At 38.7% G+C, this 18,774-nt stretch overlaps 1 protein-coding gene across 4 annotated transcripts in view; it reads right to left on the minus strand.

Moving 5' to 3' along the window:
• The window catches only part of map2k4a (mitogen-activated protein kinase kinase 4a), a 183,469-nt gene that overhangs the window by 102,750 nt on the left and 61,945 nt on the right, over positions 1–18,774 (minus strand). For 2 of the 4 annotated variants that reach the window (XM_043714457.1, XM_043714460.1), the window contains one exon: positions 16,132–16,164. The exons of the other annotated variants lie outside the window; for them this stretch is intronic. In XM_043714457.1, coding sequence (XP_043570392.1) covers positions 16,132–16,164 — 33 coding nt within the window. The remainder of the gene's footprint in view (positions 1–16,131; positions 16,165–18,774) is intronic. 4 annotated transcript variants of the gene reach the window in all.

Here is an 18,774-nt window from a genome sequence, read left to right on the forward strand (position 1 = left end):
TAATCAAGCAGTGTTTTTCCAGATACTCATAAATCCTATCCCTCAGTACCCTTTCCATTACTTTGCCTACCACCGAAGTAAGACTAACAGGCCTGTAATTCCCGGGTTTATCCCTATTCCCTTTTTTGAACAGGGGCACAACATTCGCCACTCTCCAGTCCCCTGGTACCACTCCCTTTGCCAGTGGAGTCGAGAAGATCATTGCCAACGGTACTGCAACTTTCTCTCTTGCTTCCCACATAATCCTAGGATATATCCCGTCAGGCCCGGGGGACTTGTCTATCCTCAAGTTGTTCAAAATGTCCAACACATCTTCCTTCCTAACATGTATCTCCTCTAGCTTACCAGTCCGTTTCACACTCTCCTCTTCAACAATACGGTCCCTCTCGTTTGTAAATACTGAAGAAAAGTACTCATTCAAGACCTCTCCTATCTCTTCCGACTCAATACACAGTCTCCCACTACTGTCCTTGATCGGACCTACGCATAAAATGCCTTTGGGTTATCCTTGATCCTATCCGCCAAAGATTTTTCATGTCCTCTCTTAGCTCTCCTAATCCCTTTCTTCAGGTCCCTTCTGGCTATCATGTATCCGGGTGCAACAGAGTGTTACAAGGGGACATAAATTTAAGGTGAAGGGTGGAAGGTATAGGGGAGATGTCAGGGGTGGGTTCTTTACCCAGAGAATGGTGGGGGCATGGGAGTGGTAGAGTCAGAATCTTTGGTGACCTTTAAGCGGCAATTGGATAGGTACATGGATGGGTGCTTAAGCTAGGACAAATGTTCGACACAACATCGTGGGCCGAATGGCCTGTTCTGTGCTGTATTGTTCTATGTTCTATGTTCTAAGCCAAAGATCCATAAATTCAAATATTATAGGGCATGTTCATCATTGCATGACATGCATCTTTATCAAGGATACAAAGGTAGTGGTCTTGTACAAAGGGTCCTTGGCCTACATCAATATTCCAAGACAAAGTTCCCACACATCAGGAAAGATATGAACACTGGGAAAAGCAAAAAAAAAACGTGAAGAGGTTAATTGCTTCTCTGCAAATATTTAATGATAATTCTTTGTTAGTAAGATTACAATGTAAAATATAAAACTGATGTAGGGATCAACGCCCTTCTTTGCTCTGTAAGGTATAGATTAAAATCACACAAATAGCAGCACTCTCATTAAATTACTTGCTGAGGGAATAGCTCGAGGGGTGTTCCAAGATTTAGTGGTTTAGAAGTTACTGAAATCGAGCTATTAACTCAACAGTGAGAAGTTGTATTACTGCAGGCAGAATATAGTTAAATATCCTCAATTAATACAAAATGTTTCATACTCTATTCAGCTTGCTTTCAAAGCCCTCCAAAAGCACTTATAAAGATTTGGCTACAATACAAAAAATGTTGGAAGAAAAGCAATAGATCCAATTTTCACCAAAGTGGAATCAAAACGCCACGCAAAAAAAATTAGATTTCTGTATTTTCCTTGTAAAATGACAGCCAAGTAGCGGCAGCCAGTTTAAACTAAACTTTCAAAGTCAATTTTCAAATCATGCATCACTTTACAGTACCAAACAGACCATCAAATCTGACTTGGAGAAGGGAGAATGGTTTCAAATGAGAAACATTCATCCTCTGCAGTCACGTAATTTATATTTTGCACTCCCTAGTTTATACACAGCTCATCTCATCTCTTTATAATGATTATTGGCAAGATTGTTCATTGAATCCTGCCCATGTACAGAAGATGCCTTCAAGAAAGGATTCAGATTATCCCACATTAATAAAGATTTTACAGGGTTTTTTAAAAAATAAAAGCCCTTAACAGGAACTTATAGATTTTTAAAATACGGAAAGATTTGCTGTTTAAAACTTGAAGACATTAGTTAAAACTCTGAATTGGAATCCTACAATTTTATGTTTTTTCCTGAAAGGAAAATATTAAATGAAGATTTCCTTAAAGAATCTTCTATAACACTCATTGAGGTACAAAAACAACCCAGTCGAATTGAGCAAAAAAAACAAATTGACTTAATTTAAGGAAATATTTGAATAGTTGTTGAACTGGGATCTTTAATAAAGGATTATAATGTCCCATCAGGCAAAGAAAACTTATTGAACACAGGAACTAGGAGCAGCAGCAGGCAATTCAGCCCCTTGAACTTGCTCCACTCAATACTATCATGGCTGACTGAATCTCAGCCTCAACTCCACAACTCTGCTTCCCATAACCTTTTAACCCATTATTAATTAAAGATCTGCCTATCTCCTCAAATTTATTCAATGTCCTGGCATCCACCACTCTGGAATTTCACAGATTTACAACCCTTTGAGAGAAGAAATTCCTCATTTTTGTTTTAAATCTGCCACCACTATCCTAAAATTATAACTTATGTTCATTCCTGATTGCCCCAAAGAGGTAAAATGTTTGCTCTACTTCCATCTTGTCAATTCTATTTAGCATTTCAACGTGCTCTCCTCTCATCCTTCTATTGCTTGCACAGGCCTAAATGGACAATCTCGCCTCAGACAAGCCTTTCATTTCTGGAGTTCATCTAGGTGAACCTTCTCTGAACTGCCTCCAGTGCAATTATTTGTTTCAAGTGAGGAGACAAAACTGTACAGAGTACTCTAGATGCAGTCTCACTAGTGCCTTGTACAATTGCAACAACCCTTCCTGAGTTATTATCCATTCCTTTGGCAACAAATGCCAAACTTCCATTGGCCTTTCTTGTTACTTCCTGAATCTGCATTCTAGCTTTATGACACACAGACACACAGGGAACATTAGTTCCCTTGAAATATTTTGAAGATGCTCTTCATCTCACACTTATCCATGTTAAACTCCATCTGCCCAAATTTGGCCCATTCACCTAACCTAGGCATATCCATTTTTTTTAATGTACTACTTAATTACTTGTCTGTCCATGTGTTTTAATGTCATCTACAAATTTGGCTATAGTATACTATATCCCTGCATCCAAGTAATTAAAATAGATTTTAAATGGTTGAGGCCCAAGGAACAAACTGGGCCACTAATTACACCTTGCCAACACCCCCTCAAAAATAAAAGACCTGTTTATCCTGACTCTCTGCTTTCTGTTGGTTAGCCAATCCCCTATCCAAGCTAATATATTACCCTTAATCTAATGTGATCTTACCTTAATTATTAACTTTTTGTGTGGCTCCTTATCAAATGCCTTCTGCAAGTCCAGAAAAACTACATTTACAGTACCCCCATTAAACATTCTGCTTCTTAAATCTTAGAGGAACACCGGCAAATTAGTCAAATACAATTTACCAGTCATAAAATCATGCTGACTCTGATGGATTGCATTTTGACTTTCCGAATGTCCCATTACTACTTCCTTAACAATGTGAATTTATTGCCATCCACAACAGATGTTGTTTAGTTTCCTTTCTGCATACCTGCCTTTTGAATGAGGGCATTACAACATTACAAACAATGTATTCACTAATCGCCACGGCCACACTAGCATTTAGGCCATTAGACCTGGAGACTTGTCTGCCTTTAACCCCATTAGCTTGCTCAGTATCTTTTCCCCACTGTTTGTAATTTTTTTTAAGTTCTTCGCTTCCTATAATTTCTGCATCACCTATTGTATGGTTTCAATATCCTCTGCCGTGAAAAGTGAGGCAAAGACAATTGGACAATTTCAGTAAGATTCAAACTGTCAGAAGACTTGAGGAAATAATCATTGAAATTACACAAATGAAACAATGCTCAGAAGCAAGCAGAGTGATTCAATGCTAGAGCTCTGTAATTGAAAGATTTTCAAAGATGTTCCATAAAGATAAAATTGGAACTTTAAAGAATATAGCCACATTGATATGGTCATCTATCTTGATAATTTTATCCAATAACTTGAAAGAGGAAACGCAAGACTGCAAAACACAGTACGGATCACTGTCTAAAATTTTAGAATAACTAGTTGCACAACCTGTTAGTGATTAGACAAGTTACCATACACAATGTTCATCAAGGGCTCTTGTTCTGCAATGTTAGTATCCCTGCCTTTAAGCAAGGAGGTTTGAGTTTAAATCCCATTTGCCCCAGAGATGTGAGACAAAAGTAGATTAGAAAATATACTCACAAATGTCCCAGACACCACTTTTAGGTGTGCCTGGTCTCTAACAGAGCAAATATATCCAGAAGTGGCAGAACAGTGTACACAGTTGGGAAGGAATTGCCCTGGGAATCATCCTCACTGACTCCAGACCCCAAGGAAAATGGTACTGGTTGTTGGAGGTCAGTAATCTCAGCTCCAGGATGTCTCTGCAGGTAGTCTTAGGCTCAAATATCTTCAGCTGCTTCCATGACCTTCCCTGCATCAATGTCAGAAGTGGAGATGTTCACTAATGACAGAAGCAGCTCATGTCCAAAAGACAATATCCAGGATTGGGGTGACAAATGTCAAGACACATTAATGCCATCACTGCCAGGCAACGATCATGTCCAAAAGTTAACCATCACTCTTTGGCATTCAATGGCATCAAATTATCCACAATTAATATCCTGGAGATTACTATTGACCAGAAACGGAACTGGATGAGCCACACAACAGCAGGTCAGAATCTCAAAGCCCTGCAATAAATAACTTGCCTCCCCACTCCTCAAACCCTGTCCACCATCTGCAAGCACAAGTCAGGACTGCACTGAAATACTCCCCACTTATCGACATGAGTGAAGTTCCAAGACTCAGGATGCTTGGGACCACGCAGGACAAGGTCACCTGCTTGACTGGCATCATATCCAGAAACATTCAGCCATTCCACCACTGACCTCACTATAAGCAGTAAGTACTACCTTTCGCCAAGGTTCCTCCATCTTTGAAACCCATAATTACAACCATCTAGGAAGCAAAAGCAGCAGATATATGGAAACACAAACACCTGCAACTTCTTATAAAAGTCACACTATCCTGACTTGGAAATCTAGGATTTTGGCCTAGTGACAGAAGAATAACATAACTCGCTTCCCAACGACATTATCAGTCTACCTACAAATGACTGCATAAATATGGTATTGCAGGAATTCTGAAAGGGGTGTACATCACATACGTTGGATCTGGTAAAGCCAGACGTTCAGCATTGTAGGTTATGAGTACTATGGTAATTACACAATGACGAATTAATGGAGAAAAATAGATAAGAGTTCTTGTAGCGTAGTCTTGGTGCCCCTATCTTTGGCCAGGAGACCCAGGTTCAAGTCCTACTGCTCCAGAGCTGTCTAATAACTCTGGACAGGTTGATCAGAAAATATCTATAAAATTAACAAATAGTACATTTGCTCAGTAAAAATTAAGTAATGACTACATTTTTAAACTATGACTTTGCAGACAGCTAAAATAATATAAGCAATGTTACTTGAATATAGGACAATACAAGAAGTATTTCTCACTGGAAATTCTTCTTGGGATTAGCTGGAGCAAGGCATGAGTCAATCCTAACCTTGATACTGAAATCAAAAGAATTCCACCCAAGTAAAATTACTAATCCAGAACACAGTCTGCCTAATGGGTAGCAACAAATCTGTAACTAAGGATAATTAAATCGGTGCCAAACTAATGACATTAAGGACTGGGTCATAGATTTTTCCATGTGAACCACCAACAGAACAACATCATCGATAGCTAATGACAACTTTACTTCAACTTGCCAATGCAACCAATGAACGTCAGCTACAGACAAATTAATCTCTATAAAAGAACAAATTGGACAAGGAATGCCATATTTAGATGTGGTGCATTAGATACATAGATCCAAGATGTATTTGTATTCGTTGCCATTATGGTAATATAATTTGATTAACTCGGGACTCTCCAGCAAGACTGCTTTCTAAATTCACCTTTCACTAACTATTGCTCCCCTGGTATCCTAAGAATATGACAGGCTGCTGCTATTATCCTCCCATTTCCCCGCTCAGTCGAAGCAAAACGCTCAGAGACAGTACAGTTCCACCTCCATCATTATTCTGGGCTGTGGAAGTAGAAAGAACGATGGCCCATGCATGGAGGGACAGGAGTTCTGTTTTCTCTGGAATAACAGTTTCTTAATGAATTATATAGTCATTTTTCAGGGAGGAGCATCCAGGCAACGCAATATACATATTGATTGGGTGACTGTTACAATCAGCGAGTGTCAATAGTAGAGATTCAGCCATCTGCTGTTACATAATGAATGTTCTTAACCTTAACTGGCTTCACATCTGATCAGAGTCATGCTCAGCTGAACATCTTGCTTCACAAAACTCAAAACTTAACACTTTTCCTATCCGCTCATACCAGATACACATTCTCATTCCCACCTTTTATCATTTCATGATAATACCATTGGTTATCAGCTTTCATAAGACTCTGACAGCCAGTATTTAAGCAAGTTATTGAGACACAACATGCAGTGATTATAACAAAAAATACTAGTGTGTTACAGTCAATAGAATTTGAAAGATCCTCCCATGCGGAAAAAAAAAAATCACCAGTAAAGTTCTTAAATCCACAGTCCTTAGTGACGACTATATCCCTTTCAAGTCGAGTGAAAACAATCAGTTCTCCAAAATCTCCTTTAGTAAAGTCCAACATTTAAACAAAATTCAGTCTGTCCTTGCATCACTCCTCTGAAAAATCTCAATTCTTGGATAAGGGCAGCTGAATGCTTCACAAAACTAACAAAACGTCCATCCTTCCGAGATGCTTCAGATGGAGGATACCAGCGCATCAGAGTGTGCACTGCAGCAGCTGCAGGCTAGGTGAATGCAGCATTCTTTGCTGCTTCTGCTCCCGCTCTGCTGTTAAATGTAACAAAGCCAACTGGCTGTTGTGATGTTAGCTTGTCAGTGAATCGTCATATCCCCTAAATGATCGAAAAAACAAGGTAAAGCTCACATGGTTTAATGTCCACAGAAAGGCCACTGACAAAGTGCGTACAGACTTCCTCTGCATCATTAGTTGCTTCTTCACTTTTCATGCTCATGACTGGGGAGCTGATTGAATCCATTGGTCCAAAAGCATGCTTTACCTGTGAATGAAGAAACTCTAGAGACAATGTTAGCTGCTGTAAGTATTTTCGCATTTCCTCTCACTTCTTCCTTGCCAAGGTGGTTATCAGTATAAAGACAGTCACATTTCACTACAGTAAATTGTCTTTGCCTATTTCAACATTCTTTGAATTCTTAAAGTCTGTTACTTTGTTCACTATTTATGACATTATCAAGTTTTATACAATCCATAAACTTCTAAATTGTACTGCCTAAGAAACTCAGTCAATTAGCAACAACAATCAATGGTCCTAAAATCAAACCCTTGGGTACCTCATTTGAGTTATTCAAAAATTATTTTCCTCAAACAAATTGAGACTTGGCTAATGTGAAAGCTGTCAGGAAAAGTATTTCAAAAGTCTGGAACAGCAAGAAAGCAACAAAATGTTTCCTATGCTGTAGCATTTGAAGAGGCAGTTCAGTTCAGATTTAAATCGGAAATATTCGTAGAAGATAGAACACAGAAAAGTACAGCACAGAACAGGCCTTTTGGGCCACGGTGTTGTGCAAAGGATTATTTTTAATCTAAAATAAAATAACCTAACCTACGCACCCCTCAATTTACTGCTGTCCAAGTGCATGTCCAGCAGTCGGAGAGGTTGGACCTTGCTTAAAACACAGATGGTTCGAACCTCAGCACAGTGCAGAGGACTCTAACCTCAATCAAACCCACCCCAGGGGACTCGAACCCCAGTACCACGCAGAGAACGCGAACTGACCTTACATACTGAATGCTTCTAATATTGTTAAATGGCATTACATAATGAATGCTTTTCCACCTTCTTAATCCATTACCCTTGCCTCCAGCACCCCATTGTTAACTACAAGTTCTTATCTGATCTGAGTCATTCTCAGCTGACCATCTTGTTTCACAAAACTCAACTTAAGTTTCTCTACCTGCTCATACCTGATACACATTCTCAGTGCTATTGTACTTAAATGCACTGATATATCTGACTGCAGTTTAAATGAACAGAAACAATTCTAACTATTTAAGATAGCTTCTCTGATGGGTATCAGAAGTTTATGTATCAAACTGATCACATCATGGATAATGTCATAAGTTACCACAGACAGGGTGGGACAGGGAGTGTTATCTCAGTTAGATATACCACTGGTTTGGAATGCAGCGTGGCACCAGCAGCATGGGTTCAATTTCCATACGAACAGAGGTCACTAACATGGTCCCATCTTCACAACCACCCCCTTCCATGGTGACCTTCAAGTTAAACCACAACCAGTCATCTCTCTATCACCTTCTAGGATGATGGAAGCTTTAACCTGCCTCTACAGCACCATAATCATGAGAAAAACAAACAGTTATTGATACTTCAAGTTGCTTCCACAATCCATGACTTCCAGTTATTTGGACTCAAATGGTGGCACTGACCTTGAAAATGCCCTGTAGATAAACTTGCTTCCATTGTTTTAATGTCCTTCCATGAAGCCACAGAAGTACTCTAAGCATAAGCAAAATTGAGAGGGCCATAGATATGCTGCTCTTGACTGTTCTTTGTTATCAATCTGTGCAGCTGTCAGATTCACTTGAAGTACATATCAAGTTAGTGCGAAAAGATTATAAACTCAGCTAACTTAAGTACAATGATTCAAATCCCAAATAAACGTAAATTACTGGAATACCTCGGCAGGTCTGGAAGAATCTGGAAACAGTTATGTTGAGTGCAAGATCATTCCTCTTTCTTACAAGGGGGGAATGGAACATACAAGCATTGAGATCTTGCTACAAATGTGCACAAACTGTGTAGTGCACAAAGAGTTGTGGTCTGAATTAAGAAGGAACATACTAGGATTGGAGACAGTTCAAAGGTTCAAGAGTTTCATTCCTGGGATAAAGAGATTCTCTTATGAGAAAAAGTTTAACAGTTGGGGTTATACACATTATAGTTCAGAAAAATACCAAGTTACCCTTTGAAATATAAGATTCAAAGGGGACTTAAAAGTATATACTGAGAGGATATTTCCTCTCATAGGTTGGTGTGTGTGAAAAGGAGTTTTTTTTAATTTAAGATGGAGACAAAGAGGAATTTCTTCTCTCAGGGAGCACTAAGCTGTGCAGTTTTCTATCCCAAAGGTCGGGGGATGCTGGGTCGTAGATATGTATTCAACACAGTGAGACAGATTTTTGATGTAAAAAATGGTCAAGACACTGAAATGAAAATGAGGCCACAACCAGATCCATCATGGCCTGACTGAATTGTGGACAAAGTCAGAAGTCCAACAGGTTTATTTGAAATCACAAGCTTTCAGAGTGCTCTCCATTAGCAGGGGAAGTGATTAAATGGTGGAGTAGGCTTGAGGGGCCTATCAATGCATGCATATCATGGTTTAACAGATTGTTAAGACATTTTAGCCATGCTAGTTTTTCTCACAGATGAAATTTTCATCAATGTTCTGAATAACCAATCATTTTCTGTGAACTTCTGCAATCTATTGGCCAGGCATAACATTCAGCTCAAACAAAGTTTGAGAGAATCATCCCTGGAGTTACTAATGGTTATGTATTTCCTCTAATAATGCTACAAGTTTAGAAGTTACACCATGTCATACAGACATAAATTGACCTATGTGGCAAAAAATTAGTGCAATACAAATGTTGTGCAAAAATGAATTCAGAAAACAAAATTGCATGCCACCAATCAGAGCCCTGCATAGAGGTTAGGAGAAAGTGAAGACTGTAGATCAGAGACAAAACGTGTGGCGCTGAAAAGCACAGCCGGTAATACAGCATTTGAGAAGCAGGAGCGGTGATGCTTCGAGCATAAGCTCATCAGGAACGTTGAAGAGCTTATGCTCAAAATGTCAACTGACCTGTTCCTCGGATGCTGCCGGACCAGCTGTGCTTTTCCAGTGCCACACATTTTGATCCTGTATAGAGGTTACCAACATCCATTTACCAGTGGTTCTCAAAGAACTGCTGTCTGAAGTTGAGGGAGTAGTGGCCAGCATTATGCACAATTCTTAGTTTGCCTTGAGTGATCACCTCCAACATTGGAGCGCAACCTTGCTAACCTTGTTTTATCGAGAAAACGAATAAAACAGAACAGGAAATAGAAACCTTCACCAGCTACTCTATATTATTAGCATAAACACTAGATGTCTCCCAAGTAAATACTAGCTCATATGGAATAGATTCACCTACAATACGTGGCCCCCAATGTTTTCAGTATCAAGGCACACTTCAAAGAGACGAGTGATTCTATGGCACATCCACTTTTTATTTTGAACAGCTGAATTGCTTGTTCATAAATGTCACATTTCCATGTACTTTATATAGTTGCAGCCTTACAAAGGTTAGCAACATAGTACATACAACAAGCCAAGGAAAGATCCACAGCATTAATATTTCAAATTCACTAGCAAAAATACACTTCAGTGAGCACAGACACATTTTCAAGATCTGTTCAACTCAACTATTCGCAAACAAAGAGCAAAACACACAGTAAACTGCAACTGATCAGTTTAGTGGGAAACCTGTGCCTGCCAGTGTCTGCAGAGTTGTTTGATCCACATGCAGAGGGGCACATGCAAATCTTGCTCCACTGACAAGTACTGCTTCCAATCATTTCCATGTATGCCATATTGAAAATCCTAGCTCGCAGAGATTATGTTGTTTCAAATGGCAAGAATATGGCAATAGTCTTAGTCAGAGATGATCGGAGAGTCATGTACCAGAGTCAGCTGGCTTTCTAATCTTCAGCTTCATGAAGCATGCCTGTGTATATGCGGTACCAAATCTCAACCTGTACAGAATTCGAAATCTGCATCCTCTGGACACTAGTACAGTCACAGTCAATAGGGCACCTGGTGTCACCTGTGCCACAACACATCAGTTGAAAATTACTGGCCTACATTTCTAAAATCAAACTACTAAGGTATGATGTGAACGTTTCAAACAATTCTCCTTATGCACATAAGCTTATGGCAAAGCTAATGTAATAATGAACAATTGCAACTGCAAGCACAATAATGAAGCTGGCCAAGTCCTGCCAGGTTGGGCCTTGGACTGGTGGCAAGGGTACCTAAGTACTTCATACTCACTAATCTGCCTATCGCAGATCATTAGATGTAGGATTGACCATCTCTCAGTTCTTGTGAAGCCAAAGAACAGACTTTTCACTCAGCGAGTTCTCCATGTTGTGTGGCGCTGTGCTAAATGGTACAGATTCATAACAGATCTAAGCAACTCAAACTGGACACCATTGAAGGATGATGGGCCAAATTGGCAACAGAATTGCATTCAGCCACAATAAAAACTTCATGGCTTCATATCCTCAAACGTCAACCATTAGATCTGGCTCATAGATGCACAGAAGGACTTACCGAGAACAGCACATAACATAGCTAAAATTGAGGATTCTACCTATTGAAGCTCCAACACAGGGGCTACATGCATGTCAAATAGTAAACAATGAAGCCAACTGATCCCACAACTAATGGATCAGATCAAAGCATTGTAGCACTACCACATGCAGTCAGTCAGGGCTCCTGACCTCATCACAGCCTGAGTCCAAACATGTTTTCAGCTGTGTGTCCAAGAGGGTACAGTGACGCCCCTTGACATCAAGGCTGCAATTGACAGCATGCCACCACATCCACACTACAATAGGAGGTAAATTCTCCACTGGCTGGAGCTACACCTAGATCCAAAGACTATTGTGCTTATTGGAAGCCAATCATCTCAAACTCAGGACAGCACTGCAAAAGTTTCTTAATGTCTGACGTCCAATTGCCTTTGGTTCTTTCACCGATGATCTTCTCTCCATTATGAAGTCAGAAGGAGGGATACTTGCTGATGATTGCAGTATTCTACACCATTTGTAAATCCTCAGATAGGCAGCAAGATCTAGACAACATTCATACTTGGGCTATTAAGTGGCAAGTAACACCTGCACCACAAATGCAATGTCTATCTGCAACAAAAAGGGGATCAAATCATCCTCCCTTCATTTTGAATGGTATTGGCATCACCGAATTCTCCCACTACCAATATTCTTGGTACAGGTATTACAACTGTCCAGAAACTGAACTGAACCAGTCCTATCTATACTCAGGGTACAAAAGCAGGTCAGAGACTCAATTCTCAGGCAGATTCAAAGAAAAAATATAGCATGTGGAAAGATTAATTGAAAGGTAGAGAATTGGGTAGTTTTAAAATCCAAATGACAACAAAATAATGGGATAAAATTAATTTGCAACTTAAATTTGCAAGCAATATCAAGACAGACAGTAAAAGCTTCTTTAAATATATTAAAAAAAAGCCAAATAAATCTCTTAGAAGGTTTGGGAAATAATAATAGGGAACCATAAAATGGCAGAGGTATTAGATAATTACTTTGCATCAGTCTTCACAGCTGAATACATTAATAGAATTCCAAAATGTCTAAATATTCAAAAGACAAAAGGACAGAAAATAGATGGTAATTATTTCTACAGACAAAGTACTAGGGAAATTATTGAAGTTAAAAGACCCCTGGACCTGACGGGATGCATCCTAGGATATTAAATGTAGCAGTGACAGAAATGCGCTATTAGCATTCTTCCAGGAATCCTCAGATTTTGGAAAAGATCTAGAGGATTAGCAAACCACCAAAATAACACCTTTATTCAAAAATAAGAGAAACACTATAGGCTAGTTAACTTAACACCTGAGATTGGCAAAATACTAGCGTCTATTACAAAAAATGAAATAGCAGAATATTTAGAAATGCATGATAAGATCAAGCAGAATCAGTGTGGCTTCATGAAGGGGAAATCACGCTGACAAAATTGATTTGAATTCTTTGTGGGAACAAGCAGGATAAAAGGGGAAAAACAGTTGATGTAATATCCTTGGATTTTCAGAAGGTGTTTCACAAGATACCACATGTTCAGCTACTTATCAAGATAAGAGCCCATGGGTTGGAGCTTGTATATTTGCATGGAAAAGAGGATTGGCTAACTAAGAGAAGACAAAACTAGGATAAGGGGGCATTTGCACGATGGTAACCACAGTTGTGTGCCACAGGGTCAATGTTGATGCCATAATTATTTAGAATATGTATTAATGGCTTGGATGCGGAAAGTGAACATACTGCTAAGTTTGTGTATAACAAAAATAGGTGGGAAAGCAATTGAAAATGACAGTCTGCAAAGAAATGCAGACAGGTTAAGTGGAGTGGGCAAAACTTGGCAGATGGAATACAATGTGGGAAAATGTGAAGTTATATACTTTGGTAGGAAGAATAAATGGAGACAGACTGAAAAGCTACAGATCTGAAATATGGGAGCTTTCACCTACGAATCACAAAAAGCTAGCATTCAAGTTCAGTGGGTAATAGGAAGGAAAATGGAATGTGTGCCTTTAATTCAAAGTGTATAGAATATAAAAGTTGGGAGGTTTTGCTAAAACTGAACAAGACACCCGTCAGATGCAGCTGAAAATACTGACTAGTTTTGGGCCCCTTATCATTGAAGGGAGCACAAGGAAGGTTCTTTAGGCCGATACCACGTATGCAGGGATTGACTTGAAAAGAGGTGGAATCGTTGGAATAAAGAAGAACGAGAGGTGACCTCATTAAAGCATACAAAGATTCTTAGAGAACTTGACAGCGTCGATACAGAAAGCACTTTTTCTTGTGGGAGAGTCATGATCAAAGGGCATAATATCAGTATGAGTAGCAGCATATTTAAAATACAGATAGGATCATTTTCTTCCCTAACAAAGTTGTGAATCTGTGGAATTTTTTTATCGCAGAGGGTTGCTGAGGCTGGATAATTAAGTATATTAAACATCTGTTCATTTCAACTTTGAACTAGTTAGGGAATCAAGGATTATGAGGAAAAGGCAAGAAAGTGGAGTTGAGGATGATCGGATATCTACAATTTCACTGAATGGTAGAGCAGACTTGATGTGCTGATGCTGAATGGACTCCTTCTGCTGTGTCTTATGTTGAGTGAGCATTTCACCTCCTGACTTCCAAAGCCGTTCATCACACACTCTGAATTTGGGCCTTGGAGACGGTGGAGTCCTCTCCATTCGCCTGGGTGAGTGTAGCTCCATTACTTAACAAGTTGTGCACCATACAGGTTAAAGCTGCTATAAACAAAAATGTGGAAAAACTAAGCAGGTCTGACAGCTTCTCTCGGGAGAGAAACACAATTCACATTTCTAGACTGGTATGACTCTTCAGAAGAGGCTGCATACCAGACTCAATGTTAAGTCCCATGTTTTTCTTCACAGATGCATATAGACCTGCTCAGTTCTGCAGCACTGCTTTTTTCAGATTTCCAGAATCTGCAGTAATTTGCTTTAATTTGTGGGTAAAGCTGTCCTCTTGATTAGCATTGCATACACAAACTAAAATAAGCACTCCCTCCACCAAAACACAGAGGCAACAGTGTGCAATATTTGTAAGCTACATTGCGGCACACCACCAATGCTGCTTTGATAGCACTTTACAACCTCACAGCCATAATCAATTAGAAGGACAAGGAGAACAGTTGCATGGGAAAGCTATTACCTGCAAGTTTTCCTTCAAGCACATCACCAGCTGGAACTATATTGCCTTTCTTGGATAGTCACTGGATCAAAATCGAAGGAACAGGAGAATCGACGTTTTGGGCATAAGCCCTTCTTCAGGAAGGAGGGCTTATGCCCAAAACGTCGATTCTCCTGTTCCTTTGATGCTGCCTGACCTGCTGCGCTTTTCCAGCAACACATTCTTAAGCTCTAATCTCCAGCATCTGCAGTCCTCACTTTCTCCTACAGGATCAAAATCGGACAACTTCATCCCTGATAGTACTGTACGTAAACTACACAGTTCAGCTAAGTGGCTCACAACCTCCATTCCCAATAATATCAGAATACACTTGAACTTGAAACTCATGCAAATTAAGGAAAACAGTTGAAAAATCAGTCAAAACACTAACTAAAACCATAAATTTTCATACTTAAAGAATGAATGGAAGTTTCAATGCATTTAGCTATCATTCAAACCCACATCATGCTTAGCATGCTTAGAAAGCAAAATCTGGGGAAGTTTCTCAATTTTTAATGTGGCTTCCATTATAATAAAAGCTAACAAAATAAGCAGAAAACTGAACAAGTCTCAAAGATAACTTTTTAAAAAGGGCAGAATAAATATGCTTGCAATGTTAATAGATTAGAGAAGAGCACCACCACCACGTCCTATTCCTCTCAATACATTTTTTTTTAAAAAGTGGAAACATTTCAATTTGATAACAGGTTTGTGGCGACGGCTGGCCTGTTCTGATAGGCAAAGTATAAGTAGAAGATTATTTTGGCAGTGTTACACTTGTTAACTGACATTCTAAATTTCATGATCTTCTGAGCCAATTAACTGTTTGTGCTAAGCTTGCTTCTCAATGTTAATTTGTAATTGTACAAAGGTCTAGAGTTTAAAGTTATCACAACATGAATTGCTGCCCTTTCATAGACTTGAAAACTTGGTTACACATCTGATCACTTGGATTAGGCGTGGACTCATTAAAAGTAGCACCTTGTGAGATTTACATCCAGATTGATTATTTGTGAACATTGCAAAATGAAACAAATTAGACTATGCTGGGACACTGATAAATCTATTGTTGAATGGTCAGGCCTTGATGCTTTTGAAAACCACAGAATTCTTCCAACAACAGACCTTGTGTGGAATAATTCCATGGTTCTACTGTTGCAAAACTAACGTTTCTTTGTTTCAGCTCTGACAAACACTGAAAATTATGCATTTCAGAATTAAATAACTAAATGCTAATAATCTCCATCTGCCAAGAAACCCAACAAAAGGACAAAAGTTCTAACAGTCACTGATACACAATTTCACATAAATCTCATGTCAGGAAGACTGAAATGCACTTTGCACTGAATTTCTGACAATCACAATGTATGTTAGCACACTGTAGAAAAGTGCTAAATTATTTGCAACACTGAAGTGGTATTTGCTAGATCAAAGATCCACAGACTGTTAGTTGGAATGGCAGTAGACAGATACCCACTACCCAGTTATGAGAGTCAGAAGCAAAGTTTCAGAATAAAGTACCATGAAATAGGAGCTTACTTTGCTCGTTTCCACTGATGCTTAGCTGAACGCCTAAAGCAGAGAAAACAAAAAATTTTCTTTTAGAAATAATTGTAAAACAAATTTTCACAGCTACCACTGTACTTTAAAGACTTATCAGAAGGCTTTGCACCAAACACTGTTGGCTTGTCTACTGAAAAATGAATTGCTTGACTTCTTTGATCCTCTAGTTAAACTGCATTACCATAAAGGGTAAGGATAAGAGTCAATTTACAGCAAATCATTTCAATTCATAAATTCTTAAATGTTACATTTCTGTCCAGTCATTACTTTATGTAGAAAAAGTTGGGACAAAACTGTACATACTGCTAGAACCATGACCGAGTGACAAGATCTTGTACTTAATAACAAGTTTGTTTGTATTTTCATTATACTGCATTTTAACATGTACTTAGGTGTTAATTTCACACAAAGAAAGTTTCACAAAACATTTAGATCATCATAAAAAAGACCTGCTATGCACAATCCAATTAGTTTTGACACGAGTAAAATGGTCTTCTCACTCATGGTAACTTGTACATTCCTTTTTGTTAAAAAAAATAATGTAAACGGCACCATTTCATTTGACTTCAAAAATTAATAGCAAGAGGAAATCTTAAGTTCATTATAAGCGTTATTCTTTTTACTTAAACAGCACATACTGTAAAAGGACTTCATCAATATATTTTAAAAATACAAGCATTAATTTGATGTCATGGATTCATAACTGAACAAATATGCAAGACTAATGAAGGAATCAATGATCAACATCATGCCATAGTTTTGTTGCTGCATTTAAATTATTTACCATATTACCTAGGCCAAATGAAAAATACTGCAGCTGAGAATTAAGTGAAGCACTCATTTGAATAATAGTTTAGAAAGTGGACGTTTCATTTCTTGCTTCTGCAGTCAAATCTATTTCAACCTACTTGAAATTCGCTTGTGCTGGATGGCACCATATAATAAAATGCAAATCAATGACCTTGCTACAATTTATCTTGTAAAGGATTTCAACAGAAAGCAAACTTAATGGCCAATACTTGGAATTATATAGCACCTTTATGCTGATATTTCCAAATAGCTAATGGATGAGATAATCAAACAATTGACCAGAGGCAAGTTTTAAGCAGGATCTTTAAAGAAAAAAAGTAGAGGGATTTTGGAGAGGAGTTGGAGTACTTAAGGCCCAGGTTGAAGATATGCCACTAATAGTCGCGAAAATGATGTGGGAGAGCCTGAGAAACACAGCTTCTGAAGGAAAATGGGACTGGAGGAGCTTACAGAAACCAGAAAGTCAAGGCCAGGGAAGAATTTGAATGTATTAGAATTTTAAAATGGAGGCATTTGTGTACTTGACTTCAGAGTAGCTCATTAAGCACAGTAGAGATGGGTAGCCAGCATTCATCTTAGTTAGAAAGGTGAGCAGCAGAGATTTCAGTGAGCTCAAATTTATCACAATGGAAGGAGGAGCGAACGAGTTCTGCAGATGCTGGAGATCAGAGTCGAGAGTGTAGTGCTGGAAAAGTACAGCAGGTCAGACAGTAGCTGAGCAGCAGGAGTTTCAACGTTTCGGGATCTTCCCGATGAAGGGCTTATGCCAGAAACGTCGATCCTCCTGCTCCTCGGATGCTGCCTGATCTGCTGTGCTTTTCCACTCTTGACCCTTAATCATGGTGGAAATAGAGTAGTCAGCTAGAAAAACACTGGATTAGTTGATTTGTTACTGACTTTTGTGCTTCATAATAGAAGAGAACATTTATCATTCTAGGCACTGAGCGTTTGATCATCTCTAGGAGAAATTGTTTTGCTAATTGGTACTGAATTGGGACATGAAATGCAGAAGGTACTTAACAGATGAAAGCTTGTTTTGCAAGATTTGAACAGCCAATGATCAAAGGTGGCTTTCAAATCACAAGAAATGGTTTCAAACCTATATTCTACACATCAATATTAAGCCTACATCCACACCATCTAGTCCTAGAATATTAAGTGGTTTCTGGAATCAATGTCAAATATCAATACAAAATGCTAATTTCTTCTGTCATGCACAAGTGGAAGAATTCGTAGACAGAGCTAGTTATATCAATACTTGTTCTTAGCACTTACAGGAAAATTAATGCCACAGAATAGTTGCGTGGATATTAGCATTTTTTAAAAAGTACTTTTAATTACAAGTGGTCATTGTGGTAAAATCATGGATTTAGGCATTCGAACCTGTCCATTGTCTTCCGTGGAAGATATTTGCAAAATAGCAACACAACCTTATCATTGTCTTATGTCAGTGTGTGCTTACTCAGTCCTGTTCCACATTCATGTTTTTAAGATACTTTACACCAGCACATACAGGATTTAAGTTGGTCAACTCAAAATTTTATATATTGGTACGAAAAACACACCTGAGCATTTTAAACACATAGCCTAGAGGGGATGTTGTTGCTCTCTGCTAAGTGTAATTTAATTACAAAATTTAGCTTTCAATGATAGCCTTTAAAAGAATATCAATGAGGTGGGATTTCAACAGTAGCAAACATAAAATTCCCAACCACGCTCCTTCCTTATCAGGAAGGTCCGAAGGCTCTAGAATTCTTCTTCAGATGAGAACACTGTCTCCATCCACCAACACCCTCTTTCACCTGACTG

This window comes from Chiloscyllium plagiosum, chromosome 24 (assembly GCF_004010195.1).
Source record: "Chiloscyllium plagiosum isolate BGI_BamShark_2017 chromosome 24, ASM401019v2, whole genome shotgun sequence".
In the NCBI taxonomy this organism is placed as follows: Eukaryota; Metazoa; Chordata; class Chondrichthyes; order Orectolobiformes; family Hemiscylliidae; genus Chiloscyllium; species Chiloscyllium plagiosum.